The following is a 23,145-nucleotide window of genomic DNA, read 5'->3' on the forward strand; positions in this document are numbered from 1 at the left end:
GAACTTTACAGCAGACATTTTGTCTTTTTTGTTGCCCAACAAGCGCCAAGCGACCAACAAACAATGCGAAAAATTTTATAAAATTTCCTTTCACTGGAAGCAAATTAATGCTGAACAAAGTTAATGGAAGCATAATATATATAATTTATAAGTTCTAGCAGGTTCTACATACATCTGAAACGAGTTGAGAGTTGCAAGTGTTTTATTTAAAAGAGCTTTATAGCTTTAAGCTTTCTCGAAAGAATCATTGAGTTAGACTAAATTATTTTAAAAATTTGATCAATCATAAAATATATTTTTTATATATATTTATTCCATATATAGAACTAAACATTTAGAATTTCTATCAACTTAATCAAGCTGTATAAGCAATTAGCTCGAAATGCTTCCAATAGTTTTTTTTGGCGTCAAATAGTATATAACATAAAATAAATTAGGTAAAAAAGAATTCTTTTTTCATAAATAAAAGCTAATTTTTATCTTTTTTTTTAAATTTAAAAACTTGCGATTTACAAGCTTAATATTTCCTACAATACCAATTTTCAGTCTGAGAAATAATGCTGAAACGATTAAAAATGCTTTTTTGAATCCTTAGCTTTCACAGTTGGAAGAATAAGTTTACGCAGTTCATATTCTCGGTTTATCAGAAAGCAAATATATATAGACATATTTATTCTATAACCCAAGTAGTATTTGCCTCTAAAACTAGTTGAGAATTATAAACAATTAGCTGGAAAAGCGTCAAGCTGTTATATAATTTGTATTCGCAGTTCTCTTAAAACAGACTCAAATAGTTAATTCTCTTAGGCATTTTCTATAATATAACTTATTTATCTATAGCTCAGTACTTACCTATATTAACAATGCCATGATTGGTTAGTTCCCAGCATGACTGTAAGCGTAATATGCTCAAACTGTGGCTTTGCTTTGGCGAGAAGTAGCCCAGGGCAGCATCTGTCACATGGTAAGCCTGTAATTTAATTAAATATGAGAACACGCTCCACATCCACACACTGTCACTGTGGGGACACTTGCCTGGAGCGAGAATTCGTAGAGGGAAGGCAGCAGCTGGGCCACAGCTCCAACTGCCTCATCCGCAATGTTGATGCAGTCCGCCAGCGACAAGGACACAATTCGGGGCGTCAGGCAGGCCCAAAGGCCCGCCTCGGTGACCTCATTGCAACCAGCCAGCTCAAGTTCAAACAGACTCTGCAATTGTCATCATATTCAGTTAGATATATACATATATGTATGTAGTGTGCCTTTGTCATTTGGTATTTACTATTTATATTTTTTTCGAGTTTGGTTGGGTTTTTAATTAAAAACAAGTTTTGCAAAAATCATTTGTTGAGGGCACAGCATCTGCACTAGAGATAATTTAGGTATTCAGACTCGTTAGGTATATGAGACACTTATAAAATATAAGTATTATAATAAGGGATATAGGATGAAAAGAATAAAAATGCGAAAATATAAGTAGAATTGAATGAGAATTCAGATCTTTAATATACAGAATTGGGGCTTAATAAAAACACTAATTATCAAGTCAAGTCTATATAAGAAAAGCCATAAACATAAGATCTTAAGAAATAAAAGTTTATTTAGAAGAGTTTATTTTATAGAAAATTAAAGAATCTATTTGAGAGCTCCATTAAGTATAACACATTGTAAATTATAATATAATAAAATATATTATATAATATATAATTATAAGAGTTTTTTGTTTCGATATAAGCAATAAGAATTATAAAAGTTAAAAAGTTAATTTATGGACTCTAAAAAATACAAACTACTAAATACTAAATACTAAAATACTATTTATAATACAATTTTACTTATACTTATACGAGTTTTAGTATAAAAGAAGACGTTGTAGGAGCTGGGACTTCAAGCAAACCCAATTTGATGAGAAAATGTAGCAAAACAGTAGAAAAAACAAACAATTCTGAAGCAAAAGATTTCTATAATATTGCAGTTTTATGTAAGAATTGTAAAATCGATAATATAATAAATACTTTTAAAAGTCCATTATTAAATATTAACTACAATAAAATCAAAAACTTGTGTCAAAGTTGATAGAATTTTCACTTTACATAACTTGACAATGAATGTGTTATTTTAAACACCTCTGGCCTGAACCATTCCATCAGTAGCTCGTGCAGGTCCAGAAAGTACTTAAAAATGATTTCAACTTTGACCTTTAGAGGGAAAAACAATTGCGAGCAAAACATTTCACAATGAATGGTCCGACCCACATTGCGTGCCCAGACAATACGTCGCGGGCTCTTCGATCTGACTAGTCACAGTTTTTTCTATATGTTTTTATTGTTGTTGCTGTTGTTGTCGTTGTGGCTCGTGGCGCTTCTTGGCGACACTCGAGAACTTTTGCTCGTGGAACAGCTGAGAAGCCAGCAACAAAACATGTCAAATCAGAGGACAATAGCAATAAAGTCGCTCAGCAAAGCGGAAACATGACGCAAAAGCTTAAGGGGAAATGTGAGCAAACGAGCGAAAATGGGAAATGCCAAATGGAAAACAAGAGAAAAAATACGTTTAAGGACATATGAGAAAAAAAAAACAAACAACAACAGGAGAAACCCCGCAAACTTTTATCGTTAACTACATCAACAATTAGACGACAGAAATAAAGTTTTTGTTGCTGTTGTTGTTGCTGTTGTTGGTAACACGTATTGCAGACATCTTTGTATATACAAAATGTCAGAATTGAGAAATGAACTGTATTAAGTTGCACTTGTTATGATTACGATTGTTATTATGTATGAGATTTTTGATAAACAACTGTTAAGTAAGCTCACTTCATTGCCATTAACTAAGAGGAGAGCAGTATTAATGGGAAAGTACCTTAAAGGGAGCTACGTATACTCGTTCAAGCAATGCTAAGAGAGTTTAATGATTATGGATTAACCTGTGCCTCTGTTCCTCTGTTTGTGTGTCTGAGAAATTGGAAATATATGTCTTATCTTATGAAGTGAAATACCATATCTTTCACGTCATAAATATCTAATAATGGTGCTATATTAGCTATATACCAATTATATATCTATATATTCCAAGAAAGCCTATGTACCTTTTATAGCTGTGCCCCTTTTAATGATGGTGAATCATGAGTAAAATACCAAGTGTTCCGGCTGTTATCATAAAACATCAAGAAGTTAATTTTTGACCTACTCTATAAAGCACAAGCTTTATATAGTTCTATAATCTATATGGCTTGCCCGTTAGTACGTAGGACATTTTAATTCAATTTAGCTATTTTTAGACTGTGAATTAGTTAATTAAAACTAGAAAATATTGAAAAAAATTCCATACGCAACGCAGCCTTACCAATGCTATGATTAGCTTTTCAAATTAGATGAATATGAAAACTCTTCTCAAAACAAGTAAAAATAGAAGAAGTTAAAGAAATTTGCGCCAGTTTTGTTAATTAATTTAACTAAATAAACTGAAACAACAGCATTTAGTAAATTTAATATTCCATAGTATATATAAAAAAGCATTCAATCATTATATAAGACGAGCTTAAAGTCTGTTTATCGCAGTTTATTTCACTTGGCTTTCATTCAATTAGTCGACGTACACAAGTTGCATATATGAATAAATAAATAATATAATATATGAGCAGGCTTATCTTCGCGCTTCCTCTCTCTCTCTCTCTCTCTCTCTCTCGCCAGCATTTGCTCTTTAATTATTTATTTATTCACATGAATAGTGTTGGCTAAGAACATGATCATATAAATGATTATCTGATGAATCTTATGGCTATTATGCTGATATGCAAATAGCCTTTAATTAGATTCCGGCTAATTGACGTACGTATATACCAGGTCCCTGCCCCTCTCGGCTGCCTTTGGCAATGACTTCATTGTTAATGGGGAAAGCGGTTTGGGCCTCTGCAGCTTTTGCTTTTTATGGCAAAAACTTTTCTTTTTCTCTACTTTTTTGTTGTTTTCCCAGCTGGTTGGCAACAAACACGTATCCAGGGTAAACTTTTTTACATGTCAGCCACAAAATCAATAAACCAACAAAGGGCCACAAAGCCACACTGAGATGTTACTGAGATAGAAGTCGTTTTTTGTGTGCATAGCTTAAATAAATCTCGTTTTAGTAACATTTTCCCACACAACATAAGCCAATGTAAATAAATAATAAAGAGTTCTTAGTTCTTCGAAAGTCCCATAAAAAGACGCATAAAAATAAATGTATTTGAATAGTTAGTTTGCTCTTATGATTTACACAAAATATTTGGTTTATGAGAATTTCAACCTTTAACATACCTTTCAAAATCTCTTTCATTTATAAATTAACTAATATATATAGAATATATATATAATTCCCTAACTATATAATATAGTTCTGAAGTTGTTTAAAGAATCATTGCTGGCAGCTCCTCCTTCGCTACTGCCTAACTATTCTTTTCAAGCTACAACTATTTGAGAATTATATGATTAATATAACTGTTTGACTTGGAGATCTTTTTATCTAAAGTCAACTGAAGAACATTCCAATAATCTAATATTATAACTATTCAAACTATTCAAATCTGAAATCTAAAGGATTCTGGAGGACGGATGTGCAAGGCAGTGCAAAAGTAAAAATTTGTTGAAATTTAGAAGAAAAAGCAAAAACAAAATTTAATTTTAAAAAATGTAAATTTATTTTTCGTAATGCTTTTTATAATTAAAATAAATGGTTATAAAATTAAAAATAAAATTGCATTAAAATTAAATAAATTAAAAAATTTTTAACAATTTATTTTTGTAAGTAAAAATGCATTTTGTAAAGTTTAAAATTAAATATTATAAAAATAATAAAAAAAAAACATTTTTATTGTAATTAAATACCAATAAATGTTTACAAATTTCTAAATAATATATTTGTTACTTAAAATATGTATAAAAATATTTATTAATTATATTTATTTTCATGATTTTTTAGTTGAATAATTTTGCTTGAAACAGCATATGGTAGATATATATAGTATATGTAAGTCGTAGAGTCTTTATACCATCGTTTATGGGTCAACAGGGTTCAACAAGGCACAAACTTGAGCAGTTGACAATGCGGAAATAACGTATACGCCGCGTGTGCTCTGAAGCCAATTGCCAACCGAGGGCCCATTAAGCGCCTATGCAACAGTAGCAGAGTAGTAGAGTCACAAAATGCTGTCGCATTTCCGTCGCAATTTTCATGTCATGTATGATTGGGAATTGTTAATGCAAAGTCAAAGTTGTGTAGGGACGCAGATGCATTAGGCGCATTGCGTTCACTCCCCAAGGTCAAATATACTTAGCATATACATATATATATTTATATATACATACTTATGCATTTATGTAAATTTGTGGTACTTGGAATTGTTCTACTTTGAGCCACACACACACACACACAGAGGCAGCTGTGCGTGCCATTCTTGTTGACATTTCCAGCGACAACAATTTGCAATCAGCAACAAACGAGGCCCATGAACATGACATGCATTCACATTGAATTAACTACGACATTGCAGATTGACACGCAGTCTGACTGATTGACTGACTGACTGACGGACTGACGGACTGAGTGAGTGAGTGACTGATTGACACAGCCGCAAATATGGCATAGAGTGCGGCCAATGAGGTAGCTATTCCCGTACCCCAACCAGTTTACTCACATTATCCACTTTACTCATGTGCGTCAGCCACACCCACACACACAGCCACGCCCACGCCCACGCACAGCCCACCCGCTGAGCTCCTAGCGAATTAAGCCGAAGGCTCGCTTAGAATTGTGAATAGATTTAGTTCCATGTAAATGGGAGCTGAGCTGAGCTGAACTGAACTGAAACCAGCAATTAGAACAACTAATTGGATTTGTCCTTTGACTTAACGTTAATATAAAAAATATATTGATGCAACCATAAAATAAGTATGTGTATAAGAAATATGTGGAATAAAAAGAATACTACATTTTTTGCTGAAAGAAAATGCATTAAGAGCTCACATAAATTTCGATCTATAAAACTATTTTCTTAAAGTTCACTTAGTTGACCTATAAGTTCCCATAAGAAAACTATTTATTTATACAGCAAAACACCTCAAATTGAATACTTATATTGTTGGACGCTCATACACAATATAAACGTATTATATTTTTGGATAACTCAATTTAATATCGATAAATATCGATGTCTTCATTGCGGCTTGGAAGATGAACTTGAACATCATCTGCAGTAATTCAATAACTTTATGACATAGTGAGGTAGGTTTGCATGTGTGTCTGTGTTTGCTGTTACTGTAAATATGTATAACAGTATAATACTATATGTCGTCAAGTTAGTAGATACCCACGAGTCGAGCACTCCCTCGCCTAAAGCACTATTATTTGTTTTTCGTTTCAACAGCCTTGAAGTCAGGCAATAAAATAGTGAAGAATTTCGCAATTGGTTAATAATACATGATAAATTTAATCTAAATAAAACATTTCGAATTCCAAACAAATAACATTTCAGCTACCTGCCTAGTGAAGCGCTTAAAAATTCAGGCCTCATAAATATTTATAAAAATTCATTTCATTTTATTTAACGCAGCTCATAAACGATTCAACAAGCGAAACGCACTCATTACAATTATATATTCTATATATATACGTATTCTGTATATATATATATGCTATATATGTTTCTATATATTATATACATTTTGAAATATTTTTTACTAAATTAACTAAAATTTTTGGCGCTGCCTTTGATGTGATTTGCGCTCGCAATTGATCGCATCAATTCGTTAAGAGATCGGAAAAGCGGAAAGGCATATAGAAATTATCACACAATTTCCAATTACCCACCGACACCCGCCTACCCCTTCGCACCTGCTGCACCGTCTGTGACACACTTTTGCGTTCAACACGTTTCACTTAAATAAGATCGAGCAAAGTTTTTCTTCTTTTTCTTTTGCCGGTCTGGAATTTTTCTAGATTTATTTTCGTTTAGGCCGTGTGCCGTGTGACTGACCATCATCAACGTGAACGATCTCTATCTCTCTCTCCCTCTCTGTCTCTGTCTTTATCTCTTACCCTCTCTGCCTATCTCAATGTCTTCGTCTCTCTCTATCTTGCACTCTCTCAGTGTCTGCCTGCGATTTTGTCTCACTCTCTCTTTCATTCGCTGCCTCTCCATACTTTGTTCTCACTCTCTCTCTCTTTCTTTCTCTCTCTCTCTCTCTCTCTTTTTCTTTCTCGTTTTCTCTCTCTTTCTCTAACTCTCTTTTTCTGGCGAAATGCCCACGGTCATGGCAAGATGCTGATGAAGATGATGAAGCTGATGCTGAGCATCTCATTTTGACTGACACATATGACAGCAGACGATGATAAATACAACAAATATATCGAGGCATTCTATATAAGCTTTATAAGTACAAATTGTCTTAAGTAAAAGTATTTTTTAAATAAATATTTGAAAATGAAATAAATTTGTTATTTTTAAAAACTCTTTCCTCTGAGCAAAAGAACGCCTAGTTTGAGGGAGTGCCCGGCTAGAAGATACCCTTAGCCCTCTGTTATGCATAAATGATAAACTATTTACTATGAGAAATTAGTTGCTATCTAGATGCTATATTAAATGACACGATTTTACTCTTAAAAAGGGTTTTTAAATTTTAAATGCTTTATCCAAAATCCGAGATTTTCAAAATTTCTTTTAAAATATCGGAACTCTTTAAGCGATCAAACTTTAGTTAAAATAAGTAAGAATTCTACTTTTAATTAAGATTTTAATAGTCCACAGCAGACAGGAATCAACTTAGTTATGTCTTGACAATAATAAATTCATATTTATAAATATTTTCTATAATTTATAATACAGATATTAGTATTATTAACACGATAAATATCTTGGAATATAAATAAATTCGAGAATGGTCAGAGATATTTCTTAACTTAAAGTGATCGTAACATAAGATAGATAAGCGAAAAAAGGAAATAATAAAAGATAAATTATGTACATCTTAAACAGTTTGAAAATTTTTCAGAATTATCATATATAACGTATATATATATCAATTTTTCAGTCTTTTCATGACCTTCAGCTCACCTGTAAGTGATCCAAAAGCGTTTCGAGTCCCCGATCGCTGATCGAGGAGCAGCGCAGGCTAAGCGAGTGGACGTGTTTGGAGGCTAGTGGAAAGGAGTGGACAACATCCAGAGCATCCTCGTCGGAGGCCCCGACAAGGCCGAGCGCATGGAAGCCGCGTCGAATGAGCGAAGTGTAGAGCTTGCCCCGATCGCATGCGGACATCTGGCGGAGTTCGCGGCACTGCAGCGTGGGCAGCAGACCGGACCAGTAGCGTGGACTGCGGTACAGTATGTCCCGCCACTTGATGCACACCTGGGCGAGCACGCGTCTCTCGTACGGCGAAAAGTATTGGAAAAAGCGATTCAGAAAGCGATCGTCCAGCAGCAACGCATCGATGGTCTGCATATGTGGCGGGTGCTTATGGAGGATTAGCGTCGAAAGCGGCTGGGTAACGGATCCGGTCAGCTGGTTGGGCGCAGCCACCACTCCATAAGGATGATGCAAATGCGGATTGGGCAGCTGTTTGCGCATCTGCAGTGGCGTGCCACCACCGGTGACCTTCTGCGCTGCGACCATGCCCATTGTGCTGAAAGTGGGCGAGCCGGGCGCTGGAATTTGGATATTCATCTGCTTGGCAATAGATTTGACTGTGGGTGTGGGCGGTGCACCCAGTGGCATGTTGCTAGGCGGCGCAGGTACGCCAGCTGCCATTACCAGGTGATGATTTGAGTTAATCAGCGTGGAGCCCGCCATTGCCTGCAGCTGCTGCTGTTGTTGCTGCTGCTGCTGTTGCTGCTGTTGTTGCTGCTGTTGTTGCATTAGATGCGCAGGATTGTGAGGCAGACTGGGATTAACGGACGCCAATTGCTGCGCCTGCTGCTGCGTACTCGTTAAGGAAATGAGCGTGGCAGCGCCTTGGCTGCCCCGCGACGGCTTATCTGGCGTTTGCGGCGAATTCACACAGCCAGGCACGCCGGCGTTTGAGCTATTGGTATTAGTATTGGTGTTGGAGTTGGAGTTGGAGTTAGAGTTGGAGTTGGAATTGGTGTTCGAATTCGAGTTGGAATTCGAATTGCCGCCGCCGCAGAGCGCATTGGTAACACGCTCCATTACTGAGGTTTTGCCGCTGGACGAGGTGGCACTAGATGTGGAATTAGAGGAGGCGGTGTCGCCGCCGCTGCTACTACTGTTACTGTTGCTGCCATGATGATGTTTTGAGCGTAATCCCAGGCCGTTTATACGTTTCGATAATTCCGCGGAGGCTCTCTCGACCACGCCCTGAGCCGAGATCGATGACATTGTATGCTGAAACAAATGCACTTTGTCCCGCTCGTTCGCACGCACGCACTCAGAACGTTCCCTCTAGCTGTTTCGCACGCTCTCTCCTCTCCTGCCTGCTCGCTCTCTCTTTCTCTCTCTCTCTCTCCGGTTGTACTTTACATAGCGTGCAATTGCAACATGCTTGGCTATTTGAGCGTTGACCTTGTTGCGACGTTCTCTCTCCTCCTCCCTCACTATATCAACTGCAAGCAAAGAAAAAAAGAACTGTTATGCAGTTTACCGTTAGGTCTTTGTTCCAGCTGCGTTTCTTTTTACGACCCAGCGCACGAAGCGAACAGGCGCAAGGTAAAAACGCAAATCAGCGAAAATTTATGTTCCACATTCATTAAGTGTTTTATTTGTTATTGTTGCTGCTGTTGCTGGCATTGCACGCCATCGGCCATGCCTCATATCCTATTCATCATTTTCCATCCACCTATTCGCCTATTCGCCCACTCGCCTATTCGCTTATTCGGCATTCGCGATTTGTTGTGGCTGCGCAAAACTTCAGCGATAAAGCGAATAGCGGAAAAATAACGGCACTTGATATAGAACTATGCCAAGGTAATTGCACAATAATGGCTTTAAAAGGGCCGACTCAGGTTCCTTGAACTATCACAGGGTGGCTCAAGGGAAAATTTATATTGCAGATATTAAACAGTTCCAGAAGAGCTTCGAAATTGAATTAGGCAAATAAAGTTTCTTTCTCTCATTCACAGCTATATTTCTCCATTTTAAATTCATTAGCAGAATTTTCAGTAATTAAATTGAAGCCAGAGCGTCGCCACCTAGCTGAATTTATTGTTTTAGCCAAGGCTAGCTATTCAATTAGCCAAATGGCCAAGTCGGATGCCAACATCAACATTCAACAATTGGCAAACAGCAAAGACAACAACAACAACAATAATGTTTTTGGCTAAAACACACTGTGCAGCAAGGACATTGCGAGTATTTCCAGCAAACGATTTGACGACGTCTGAAAACTTTCTGCACTATGAACTGCAAACAAATTTAATTAATAATAATTTAGCGAATAGTTAAAACTTTTAATTTTGGAATAAAGTTCATAGATTGTGGATTGGAGATTCTTGAGTTAAAGTATTGCAAATGGGTTGAATTAAAAAGTCAAAGAAACACTTGAATTTATGAAAATCGCATAGGGAGGTGATGTTTTATGGAGTTTCTATGGTATTTCAAAGGAACTTTATTTACTTATTTTTATAAGAGAATGAAATATATAAGCTTTCAACTCTACACAATTAACTAATTTTGCAACATATTTTACAAATTTTATATATACTGATGGGACGCTATGAATTTCTAGGAATGTAAGTGCAAGTTTTAATTAAAAGTTTTGATTAGATATGTTAATCAAGAGTGGAACTATAGCTTTCCCAAGGTGTTTGAAATGCTAATTTGGAAACTAATTTCTGTTGGCCTGTGTAAGCATTTGGAACTTTTGAGTGCACATAATATAAGTTATCAAAAAGCCATTAAGCTGTGTACGTATCTATCTAAAATCTCTACTTATGTATAGTATAATAAAATCGCTGTGATTCCTTCAGACACATTTCAAATTTAACATAAATGCAAGGACTAAAAAACAAATTCAAAAGGCTTTGCCGTGCATCTGTGCCAAGAGTGTGTACGTATGAGAGTATACATATATGTGTGTGTGTGAGTGTATGACTGTGTGGGTATACATCGTTGTGTATGTGTGTGTCGGACGTGTGCTGCAATTTAAGAACTTAACCTGCTTCCAATCTCAGTCAAATGGGGTTATTAAAAAAGAATGCTGGGGCAGGCGTTTGAGCAAAAGGCTCATTAGGGGAGAACAAAGGAACTGAGCTTGAAAGACAATTTAATTGCCATAAATATTGGACCTTTTTATGCCTCGCTTTCGCATTTCACTTCCGCTTTCGTCTGCGTCGGCTCGTTGATGGTGAACGTCTCGCTGCAGCGTCATCTACATCTACATCGTCGTCCTCTTCCTCGTCATATTTATCGTTTCTCGTTGCTCTTGACTTGGCTCAAGCGGCTCAAATCTTTTCGCTTGCCTTATCGCTGTCCTTATGCCCGTGAGTCAAACAAAACAAAGGCGTATCGCCCTGGCAGCCCAGGGGGAAAGCAGCGGGAGGGAGTTGGGATGCGGCATTGTTCTTTGTGACTTCCTGGTCGTTGTGGGTCGCCTCAATGACGAGGTATGTCCTTTGTCTAGTAAACTATTTCATCTTAAGTCCGTCTACACTTCGTCTCCCATTCATGACCTGTCGAACAACGTTTGGTTGGCAAGGCCAACCTTTGTTCCGCCGCAAATCAAAAACTTCTAATATTTTACCGCATATCTTCTTAAATTAATTCTCAATCAATTCCTAAATAAATTTGTGCCTCGTTCATAATATATCTTAAGTCATGTAAAAAAGCTAATCGAAAATAAAGTTTACATTTTATATAATAAAAATAATAAATACATAAATATTTTACGAATATCAAAAAACTGCGGGAATGTTGAGCGCACACTTATTAGCATTCATCCAGCTTAAAAAGTTTTTAAAATTGCGGCACAAGCAAAAGTTGCCTGCAATTACGACTCAAAATTTTGAGTTGAATGTGACATTTTGGCAACGATATTATTTGGTCAGCAGCAGCTGTGCCCCTTGCTGTGGCATGTGCTTATTAAGCGACATGGGGCTTGCAACGGAGATCAGGCAAAAGTTTCTGCCATAATCCCAAATCAAGTTGCATACCGTGCGGCGCAGTTGAAGCCAACTGAATGTGAATGTCAGCTTAAATATGAATGTCAACACCCAACAGCAGCAGCAGTAGCATCTGCTCTAAACTTATTGGGGTTTGCACATGCTCGTGTGTGAGTGTGAGTGTGTCGCTCGTACCTATTTAATTTTTTGCTGCCCTTCGCTTTGTAAGCATTTTCCGCCGCTTGGCTGTGTCTATTTTTGGAGTTGGTTCAAGTCGAGTTGAGCTGCTGTTGTTGCTACTATTGTTCTTGTAGTTGTTGCTGTTGCTGTTGTTGTCTCGCGTGCTTCGTGCCCTCTGCTTATTGGATTTTGCTGCTTTCTCTGGTACTTCGTCGAGTAACCGTAACTACCGCACGCTTTAAATCGCTGTTGTGTGTCAGGGCCTGCTCCACATCTAAGTCCATGCTCGTTTCGCCCAGAAACACCCTTCCCCTCCCCTATTCCAGACCCTTTAGTAGTATTTGTATGCGTGCTGCGCCAGCTCCATATATCGATTTTCGCCCTGTTATTTTTTTCTTTTTACTCAAATGCGCTTTGATCTAAATGATGAAAACAAAATAAATCTTTCGATTTGACAGGCATAAAGTGAATGACAATCCATTAAACTGCTAAATAAAGGGCTGTTCTGCTGTCTGTGTAAAGTAAAAATGATCAAGCTATTTATTTAATGGATGTTTCGATAAAAAATATTACATATTTAACAAAATAAATAATAAAAATATAATGTGCTTAATATGTTAGCAACTTTGTTAGCGATGTGCAACAACCGATATCTAATAATAGTTATGGGAAGAAAACGCATTCTTCAAAATAAAGTATGCGAGAATTTAAAGAAAATAACTTAATAAAAATAAATCATTTTTTGTAATATATTTTTTAGGTATTTTGAATCCTTAATATAATAACGGCTATTATTAAGCACGCCTGAAAGAGGAAGAAACTTTCATCATTCATCAATTAACATATTAACCATAAAAGTATGCAGTAAACTTTGTTCAACAATTACAATAATAATGTGATACTATCAGTTATAATCTTATATGCATATATAGTATACTGGAGTTTGTTGAATGAATTCAAACTTGACATTGTCAAGGGAGCCTCTTAGCGAGAGCCAGCGCGCATGGTCCATTGTTGGGGGGTTTAACTGGATGTCCCGCTGCTATCAATAGGCTGTGATTCATGCAACACATGGCAGCTGTGCGTCAGTGGCTGGAAGTGGGTCAAACTATGCAACTTTGACCCGATTTCTAGCCATAGATGTACTCAAATACAGGTTCTATAGACGGTATATGGTCAATTGTAAACTCGATTTTAAACGCCCATTTATACGTTGCGACCAGGTGCTGCTCCTAAAGTGGAAACTGAGCCAACCAAGGGTCGCGCCACAGTGTCTAAAGTCCTTTATTTTTTTATGGGTGGATGTCGCTGCTATGACATCACGAGCTCAAAGCGGGCGAACGGGCGAGCCACCCCCTGTGCGGTGGGAGGCGTTAAGTGCCCGGCTAACATGTTCGGGGGTTGCAAAGAACTGCTCAAACTCAAAGATGGAGGCCTAGAAGAAAGGTGGATGGCGTAGAATGTTGCTGAGTGGAGCCGAGTGGAAAGCAGCAGACAAAGCGACAGCAAACAAATCACGTGCAGCTCAAAAAGGGAAACAACATCCAACTACAAAACGTTTTATTCTATTAATTTTATAAATTTACGCACCTTTTAGAATTTATTTCTAATTTATGTATTTACATATATATTTTGTTATTTTATTTTGGAATATTCTTTGGTCTGTCTCGCGCAATAAAAATCAATTTTTACAAGCGTCGCGACGTGTTTTTGTTTTTAATGGTTTCTTTCGCTTATTTTTTATTTTTTTTTGTTTTCAGTTTTCTTTTATTTGTGCCTCGCTGCTTTCGTGCTTTTGACCGACGAAAAGTAAAAAACGTATACCGTGAGCAATGATTTTTTTGTGAAAACTGCAGAAAATCACAAAGTGCTTGGGAGCAAATTGTTTGGGGAAACCGCAAAAACAATCACAAAACTATTTGCACGTTTTTGTTTGTTTGTTTGAGTAAATGTGTTGAGCGCCGTGAACAAAATAATTAAACGGAAAATTGGTCAACCGAGCGTAAGCGCGCACGACTCATAACTGCAGGCGACTGCTGCCTGCGAAAGTCGGAAAGTGAGAAAGCTCAGCGACGGGAGCGTAAGCAAATGTGGGGAGAGCGAGAGCGACATAATAATAAGGAACTTGCGCACTGTTCAGAGTACTCTCTCGACTCCTGCATGCATGTGAGCTTTTTACATGAGCGTAGTTAACTACTCTAGTGGGAGACAGTGGCAACAAAAGAAACGGCACTTTGATCAACATTTTTACAGACAACGCCACTGCATATTGACTTTGTTATTGTTGCGGGCTGCGAGAGAGGATGCGCAATGCAGTTATTGAAGTAAACATGTGCAAATACACCCCCGAATTGGTTCTCTCTATCTCGCTCTCTGCTTGAGCAAGGGAAAATAGGAGAACAAGTTTTTGCTCACCAAATATTATTTACATTACGCATTAAAGATATCATAAGTTATTATGTGATACAACTGGCTTAAAAATGAATATAAATAATTTATTATATTAATACAGGTGCATTCAAAACTTATAAAATAATAAGTTAAAAAAGATTTAAATATTAAAATTGAATACTTAACGGGTTATAATACTTAATAACTATAAAATTCAAACGTTATGTATATACATGAATATCTAACCCTAAGCTTAAGTCCTTAAAAATAATCCAACAAGTCGTTCGCGTGCTGCTTCTTTGTTTAGCCAGGCGTTGTACTTAATATTTCATGCTCTGCTGTCTGCGCTCTTTTATTTTGTATGCAAACTTTACCGTGCGCTTCTGTGCATTCCACCGCAATCCGTCAAAATAACGCTCTGACATACAAACATATGACTTTATCTTTGATTCTGCTACAGACACATTTTATATTTTTCTTCTCAGCTAGTTATAATGAACTCATTTAATCTTAAATTTGAAAATGTTATACAAGATAAACTTCTATGAACTCGATTTAAAGATACTTTAAGATTATGAAATTAATTTCATATAGAAAATTTAAACGGAAGTTAGCTATTCACATATTTCACACTGTAATTTAAAAATACGCGCTCTGTACTTTCGTTATACTACGCTGTTCTCGATAATTCGATAAGACATCGATACATAACGATATATTAACATAGGTATTTTCGTGAGAATAACATAAGAACTGCGCGTTTTCCAGCACTAACTCGCGGCCAAAGGAATGCAAATGAGAATTGTAAAGAAGAAGAGCAAAATAATAGACCAAAGCAATTATTGCTGTTGTTATAATTAAAAAATGTCTTCAACTTCGGCGGCTGCATCAAATGCAACGCCAGCAAAAACTGAAGTACGCTACGTGACAGAAGTGCCCAGCAGCCTCAAACAGTTAGCACGCCTGGTTGTCCGTGGCTTTTACTCGCAGGAGGACGCGCTCATTATAGACATGCTTGTGAGGAATCCCTGCATGAAGGAAGATGACATAGGCGAACTGCTGAGGTTTGAGAAAAAACAGCTGCGAGCGAGAATCACGACTCTGCGCACCGACAAGTTTATACAGATACGCCTGAAAATGGAAACGGGTCCGGATGGAAAGGCTCAGAAGGTCAACTACTACTTCATCAACTATAAAACATTTGTAAACGTGGTCAAGTACAAGTTGGACTTGATGCGCAAGCGCATGGAGACAGAGGAACGGGATGCGACTAGTCGCGCCAGTTTTAAATGTTCCACGTGTTGCAAAACCTTCACAGATCTCGAGGCGGACCAACTCTTTGACATGGCAACGTGTGAGTTCCGGTGTACCTATTGTGGCAGCTCCGTGGAAGAGGACAGTGCGGCTATGCCAAAGAAGGATTCACGTCTTATGCTTGCACACTTCAATGAGCAACTGCAGCCGCTGTACGATCTACTGCGCGAGGTGGAGGGCATCAAGCTGGCGCCAGAAGTGCTCGAACCGGAGCCCGTAGACATTGACACAATTCGCGGCATAACCAAGCCGAATGCACTGCGTCCCGAAGGACAGCAATGGTCGGGAGAGGCGACGCGCAACCAAGGCTTTGCCGTTGAGGAGACACGCGTGGACGTTACTATCGGTGGCGATGACAGCGGAGACGCTGTTGTCGAGCGGAAATCGCGACCTATTTGGATGACAGAGAGCACTGTGATAACGGATGCAGATGCGGCTGATGGTAGCGCCCACGCTGAGGTCGCCCAGTCGTCGAGCACGTCTGGGCATCGCAATAAGAAGGAGAACGAGGACATTATGTCGGTGCTGCTACAGCACGAGAAGCAGCCGGGACAACGCGAAGCGCACATGAAGGGGCTGCGCAAAGGCTCCTCAAATGCTAACTCAAGTGATTCCAGCGACGATGAGAACGACATTGACAACACCAAAATACGTAAGTTCTATTGCGATTTTTATAATCTCTTAAGTTTGCTTCATCTGATGATTCTTTTCAGCGAATGTCAATTTCGATAATTATATCAACTCGGAGTCGGATGACGATGATGATGATGTACCCACGGTACTGGTGGCGGGACGTCCGCATCCTTTGGATCAGCTGGACGATAAGCTTATTGCACAGATGACACCACAGGAGAAGGAAAACTATATACACGTCTATCAACAGCACTATAGCCATATATACGACTGATCCTTCACCCAATTAGGCATTAGGTTTATAGTCTCAATGTTAGCTTAAGCATATTAAATTGGCGCATGACGCTAAGAAGCAGAAAACAAAACTTAATCTATCAATCGGATTGGCGCCAAAAAAGTCGGCTACTCGGAGCTCTGCAGCCAATCAGCTGTTGTCTCTGCTATCGTTAACATTAGCTACATGAAGTTGGCTGCGTATGCAAATGTCAGTCAATGTTAGTTAACACTGCTGACTTTACCAGCCAACTATTATCGGAATTCTTGTGTTTATGTTTTTTTACATTCGCATCCAGAGCATGCTCGTTGTTGGTGTTGTGGGCGTATATTGAATACATATGTCAACGTGTGTGTGCTCAAGATAAGCGGCCAGTGCAAAAAGTAATTAAGATATCCCCGTGTATAGAATAGAACACACCGTGTCAGTACACCGTCGCCGCTGGTTATTATTCTAATAAGATTCGCAGCCAACGCGGATTGAATTGCGTGTGCTTAGAGTGAATTCTATATATATCTGGATTAGCATGGAATATGCTATGCTTACACCTACAGACAAGCGTGTAATGTTAACACCTGCAAATTCATTCGGAATACAAGAAACGTGATCACTCTATACACACACACACACCGACGATACAAAAAGAAGTGCATGATACGAAAAAGCGCTTGAATTCTCGATGATAAATTATGCTTGCCACAGCTGATTTCCCAAAATTTACTTAACAATTTAATTAAAGTGCACTGACATTGTGAATCGAACCACTTGCCAGCAGTTCGGCAAACCATCAACACTGCTCAGGCCAATTGGAATTGATGAATTGCTAATAGCCGATTGAGTTTGACTAACAAAGACAGCAAGATGAAGACCAACATTGATAAGGACTTGCTGCCTATGAAGGCGCATTACTTTCTCTTCAATGCCGGTAAATTATAATACGCTCCATTAACTAATGTCATTCATATCATAGATTCTTGGCAATTTTAACAATTTAGGCCTGCTGATAAGACTCGAACAAATAACTGATAAGAACTTGACAGTTCATCTAGTTGGTGTGCAAAGTGTATTTATATATAACAGATCTGATAAGAAAACCAATCAAATAGATATTCGATAAGCATACAAAGTGTCTCGATAAATATGTTTGGTAAATAGTAATTGTTTAAACAATTAATTTAATCAATTCGAGCGTAGAAGCCGATCTACACTGCGCTACAAATTTATTCTATAATTGTTCGCGTCGAGTATATTTATATATTTTTATCTTTTGTGCCGTTTACTATGCAAAACAGACCAACATTATTTTTAGCCAAGGCTCGCCTTTTAACTGACGTGTCTTACTTTAAGATGAATTGCTCACAATCAAGAAAATAAACATTAAGTTTTAAATAACAGGAACGAGAATTCAATTAGAAATCAGACACAATTTAACATTTCATTATTTAATTAATTAATTTTTTTTTTAATCTTTTATCATATTTAAAATATAATAATAATAAAATATATTTATTTATTTTTATTTTTTTTTTTTATATTTTAATTATTATTATTTTATCACTTAGCTTCTATATTTTATTTTTATAATTATAATAATTAAGTATATATTTTATTAAACTTTAAATATATTTTTAAGACTTTCAATAAATTATTAAATTAATTTGTATTATATATTTATTTGTATATATGTATTTATCTATCTCCCTTTAGAAAAATACAGTTTAACTTTATTATTTTTTAACAAATTTCAAATATCAAAAAAATAACCACATTTTTTTTATCAATTTCACCAATAATGCTAATTTATTTATTTTTTTTAATTTTTATTTGGCTTATTTATTTTTATTTTATTTTTTTATTATTTTTCTTTAAATATACAATTTTTTGTATTCTGAATAACATTAAAGATTACAATTGATATTTATTATTTAAGTATTATTTTATGTATATGGGCAAATGCTTGAGTTATTATTCCATATAATTTTATATTTAATTTTTTATATAATTTTTTTTTATTTCACAATTATTTTTTTTTATTAAAGCTCGGTCATTCTTTTTTTTATATTTTCGCACATTTTGTTGCTTCACAGTTTTAGTAGCACGAACACGTCGTGTTCGTGTCACGCAGACAAACCCAAGCACGCGTCCCACTTTGACGTAAAACTACAATGAAAGCATTCAGCTTAACGGCGTCTCGTTTTTCTTGATAAGCCCTGAAAACCCAGACACCTGGTCAAAAGGGTGGGTCAAGCGTTGACGTTGTCAACATTATATCCCAACGGTACTTTGCCCTTGATAAGTCCCAAAGCTGCAATCAGCTATTAAAAAGAAGAATTTTCGCTTTTAAACTAATTAAAAGTGTTCTACTTGACGACTAAAAGCACAAAGGCATAAATGTACATACATACATACGTACATATATGTATGTATACTTGGCATATATACATATGTATGTATCTGTAGTAGTACGTGATGCTATATGATACACATTGTAATTGTTGTTGTTGTTGTTTTTTCTTATCAGCTATAAACACCCACATTTAGACAATTGTTGCTAATTGTTGTCGAGCTGTGTGCGTATACCCTGTAAAGTAACTAGTGCTGTTATAGGGCATGCTCCATGCATGGTGCGGAGCATAGGGTATCTGCTAGCAGCGCAGGCAACTAGATGTCTTTACAGATTTATCCTAATTTACATATTCTATTTTTATTCTGACTTGATTCATGTTTCTGGTTTCTCACAGGCACCGCACCCGTTGTACCCTTTATGCCGCCGCTGGCTAAGCAGCTGGGCTACTCCGATGTCGTCGTTGGCACCATTTACATGATATTGCCCATTGTTGGTTTGCTGGCGAAGCCGCTCTTTGGCTACATCGCTGATCGGTAAGTGGCGCAAGCTCAACTATCGCCTCTCTATGTGATTTTCACGAGTGAAGTTCGGTTGGGTACGCCTTTCTATGCGATTTTCATGAGTGAGATTGGCCAAGTGAATAATAGAGCTTTGAGATAGTGATCGAGAGAGATTCTGAGATAGAGAGAGAGCGAGCGAGAGCAAGTAGAGGATGACTAAGAGAATGAGAGAGAGCGAGAGAGACAGAGAGAGAGAGTGGGACAGAGGGACAGTAAGATCTTGCTTCATTTGATAGATTCTGTTTCTCCAAATTGAAAACGTTTAGCTATCAACGCCATCGGTTTCTCTTCCTGGCTGGACAGCTGCTCACAGCTGTGGCCTTCTTTATGGTCATGTTTGTGCCGGCCGTGGAGAGGCCACAGTTGCATTGCCACGCCGGCGTGTCCAACATACGCTACTGCTCCAACTATCCAAAGGATGCGGAAGCGCAGCTGGAGGCATTCTATGGAAATCGCACGCTCACCTGCAACATGAACTGCCAAATGGCGTCGGACATGTGGGATATAGTCTGCCAGCACTGGCTGAAAGCGAGCCCAACGAGCGACTGCCAGGCGAATCGAACGAAGACCACGATCCAGTTTTCCACCTACATCAATATGCCGGGCTTGATCGAGGAGTCGCAGAACAATGTGAAATGCCTGAACTTTCTAATTCCACACGACCAGGGCACAATAGACTCCCGCAACGTGACGCTCTATTGCCCCAAGGACAAGCCGATGTTCCAGTCCAGCTGCCAGATGGACTGCAACGATAAGTTCTTCAGAGAACTTCTGCCCGACAGCACGGTGATCAACACGAGCAGTGCAGTGGCTCTGCCCGAGTTCTGGTTCTTCTTTGGCTTGCTGATCATCAGCTGGGTGGGCATGGCCGTCGTGGTGAGCATTGGCGATGCCATCTGCTTTGGCATACTGGGCGACCGGCATCACCTGTATGGCAGGCAGCGGCTGTGCGGCTCCCTCGGCTGGGGCATCTTCGCACTGCTCGCCGGCCTGCTGGTGGACACGATGTCCAAGGAGGGCAGCCTAGACAAGAACTACACGATTGTCTTCTGGATGACGCTGATCATAATGGGCTTCGATATGCTCGCCTCCACCAAGCTCAAGGTGAGTTGCCTGAACTACACAGAAAAAGCAGTGGCATTGAAAGGGTCCTCTTCTCCGGTATCTGTAGCACACCCAGACGCACATGTCGGCCAACATATTAAGGGATGTGGGTCAAATGTTTCTATCAATGCGCTGCATCGTCTTCTTCCTCTGGTGCGTGGCCATTGGCCTGGGCACCGCGTTGATTTGGAACTTCCTCTTCATCTATCTGGAGGAGCTGGCGAAGCCGTTCGACAATGGCACCAACTTCATCAAGACGCTGGAGGGACTGGTAATGAGCATTCAGTGCTTTGGAGGCGAACTGCCCTTCTTCTTCATGTCCGGCTGGATACTGAAGCGCATCGGCCATGTGAATGCGATGAGCCTGGTGCTCTTTGGGTTTGGCGTGCGCTTCATATTGTATTCGATGCTGCAGAATCCCTGGTATATACTGCCCATTGAGCTGCTCAATGGCGTCACCTTTGGCCTCTTCTATGCGACAATGGCTTCGTATGCTAGCATTGTTGCTCCGCCAGGCACAGAGGCCACCATGCAGGTAGCCATAAGTCCAGAGAGACCCTATACAATAATCCTACTTCAAGTTGTTTCCTCCACTTTTCAGAGTCTTGTGGGCGCGATCTTTGAGGGCATCGGCGTCTCCATGGGCAGTCAAATCGGTGGCCAGCTCTTTGATGCTGTTGGCGCACGCATCACCTTTGAGATCTTCGGCATTGGCGCCTTCATAATGTTCGTCGTCCATGTCTGCGTCCAAATTTACCTCCAGCGCAATGGCCCAACCGAAAATGGTAAGGGTAGGTCCTCGACTGCAGAGTCCTCCACTGCATCTGCATCAGCATCCGCAACTCCCGACTGCCCGACTAGCATTAAGAAGCTCGATGGGTTTAGCGATGTCGATTTGAGCTGAGGTCAGAGTTTGTAAGAGGCTTACGACATAGGTCAATTACGATCCCAAACACTATCAGCCAATCCCTTGCAGTTTTTTACCATCATTTCCGATAGAATTTACAAATGAATTTATTATCTGTTCCGATAGATAGGATACTAAGATATTACCAGATATGGGACAATAACTAGAGGACTTTCAGCTATTTAGATATTACCTGATATTAAAACACATACAGCTAATAAAGTGTAAAAAGACAACGTTTATTCAAGAGCTTTACAACATATTTTGATACATGCTGTTTACTAGAGTTGTAGGCTGGTTTACATACAACAATCTTATTTATACATATGAAATTAAAAGAAATTTGCCACATGGGTTAACTTTAGATATTATATAAAATACAAAGAAATATACGTATATCAAATATATTTCTTGAACTCTGCTCAATCACAGCTTTTCTCAATTCTGCATTTTTCCAAATTCCTTTTGCTTTTTTACATATGTTTTTTATTAATGACAAAATTGTACAAAGGCCAAAGTTCATACAACAAAATAAAATTGGTAATAAAAGTTTCGCACTTATTTTTAAATACATTTAAGGCATTGCATCGTAGTTATAAATGCATCTCTCTTACGTATTACCATCAACTAAGATACGTTCGATATTCAGGTATTTCGTAAAGAATTGATTCACATATTTATCGACAGTTAGACATAAAAGAATTTTACATTTTTGCAAAAACTAATTCATCTCTCAAATACTTTTAGGCACTGTCAAATATTTTGCACCGACAGATGCAATGCACATGCTGAATGAACAGGAGTATTCAGGTGTTAGCTAAACAGCTCCTCCTCATCCTTCTCTGTGATCTGGCGATTTACCGAATTCGTATACTTGCCAGCGTGAAACGACACACAATCAGCCAAGAAAACAAAAGAAAAACCAAACAAAGCAAGAGAAAACACTTTTCCTGCTGCTGAATCAGAACAATTTCTTCATCCACTTGCTGCATGTTGAGTGTTAAATATTCAATCTCGATTGTAATTATAATAATAATTATATATAATTGTACTATAATTTTAGTAATGCTAGCAACAAATTCCACACACACACACACATTTTTAAATTAGTGCATGCTTGTGCTAAGTTTATGCGCAGCAAATCGTGAAATAGAACAGATACATATATACATATGTATTTTATTTTTAATCAATTTTAAAATAATCTTATGGTATTTCTAGATGTGATATATACCTTTCTCATTATCTTGTTAAATTAGTTAAATTCAATTTGTTAGCTTATCACGATATGCTAGCGCATAAACGTAGCTCGTACATATACATTGTTAAATTGAAATCGCATGTCTTGAAA

General features: G+C 38.0%; 3 protein-coding genes across 5 annotated transcripts in view; 2 read left to right on the forward strand and 1 right to left on the reverse strand.

Annotated features, from left to right (window-relative positions):
* Positions 1–14,274, reverse strand: part of LOC111592780 (F-box/LRR-repeat protein 16) — a 34,991-nt gene extending 20,717 nt beyond the window's left edge. Inside the window, exons 1-4 of one of the 2 annotated variants that reach the window (XM_023305183.2) lie at positions 13,855–14,274; positions 8,087–9,591; positions 1,036–1,209; positions 853–970 (exon numbers count right to left, since the gene is read on the reverse strand). In XM_023305183.2, coding sequence (XP_023160951.2) covers positions 853–970; positions 1,036–1,209; positions 8,087–9,367 — 1,573 coding nt within the window. In that variant the 5' untranslated portion in view covers positions 9,368–9,591; positions 13,855–14,274. Of the gene's footprint in view, positions 1–852; positions 971–1,035; positions 1,210–8,086; positions 9,592–12,279; positions 12,667–13,854 lie in introns of those variants that run through there. The other variant, XM_023305184.2, reaches the window with a different exon arrangement.
* Positions 14,275–15,411: 1,137 nt separating this feature from the next.
* Positions 15,412–16,957, forward strand: LOC111592798 (general transcription factor IIE subunit 1). The gene is made up of 2 exons (XM_023305204.2): positions 15,412–16,621; positions 16,683–16,957. Exons 1-2 carry the CDS (start codon positions 15,520–15,522, stop codon positions 16,874–16,876), a joined length of 1,296 nt encoding a protein of 431 aa, XP_023160972.1. The 5' UTR covers positions 15,412–15,519; the 3' UTR covers positions 16,877–16,957.
* A 159-nt stretch (positions 16,958–17,116) lies between these two features.
* LOC111592786 (major facilitator superfamily domain-containing protein 6) lies at positions 17,117–23,048 on the forward strand. 2 transcript variants are annotated; one of them, XM_023305190.2, is made up of 6 exons: positions 17,117–17,801; positions 19,618–19,756; positions 20,050–20,887; positions 20,955–21,422; positions 21,489–21,672; positions 22,542–23,048. In XM_023305190.2, the coding sequence occupies exons 1-6, from the start codon at positions 17,738–17,740 to the stop codon at positions 22,613–22,615; spliced, it is 1,767 nt and encodes a 588-aa protein (XP_023160958.2). In that variant the 5' UTR covers positions 17,117–17,737; the 3' UTR covers positions 22,616–23,048. The 2 variants fall into 2 exon arrangements, with proteins under 2 accessions (XP_023160958.2, XP_023160957.2); XM_023305189.2 differs by lacking the exon at positions 22,542–23,048 and having other exon boundaries at positions 21,489–22,045.
* Positions 23,049–23,145: the final 97 nt, after the last annotated feature.

Source organism: Drosophila hydei, unplaced genomic scaffold (assembly GCF_003285905.1).
Source record: "Drosophila hydei strain 15085-1641.00,03,60 unplaced genomic scaffold, DhydRS2 tig00000001-arrow-pilon, whole genome shotgun sequence".
NCBI lineage: Eukaryota > Metazoa > Arthropoda > Insecta > Diptera > Drosophilidae > Drosophila > Drosophila hydei.

Bases quoted from the DNA above. Each gene is read 5' to 3' on its own strand.
- LOC111592798 (XM_023305204.2), top strand. From the start codon at position 15,520: ATGTCTTCAACTTCGGCGGCTGCATCAAATGCAACGCCAGCAAAAACT. The intron at 16,622-16,682 runs GTAAGTTCTATT...GATTCTTTTCAG, and splicing joins CATTGACAACACCAAAATAC to CGAATGTCAATTTCGATAAT.
- LOC111592786 (XM_023305189.2), top strand. From the start codon at position 17,738: ATGAAGACCAACATTGATAAGGACTTGCTGCCTATGAAGGCGCATTAC. The intron at 17,802-19,617 runs GTAAATTATAAT...GGTTTCTCACAG, and splicing joins TTACTTTCTCTTCAATGCCG to GCACCGCACCCGTTGTACCC. The intron at 19,757-20,049 runs GTAAGTGGCGCA...GAAAACGTTTAG, and splicing joins TTTGGCTACATCGCTGATCG to CTATCAACGCCATCGGTTTC.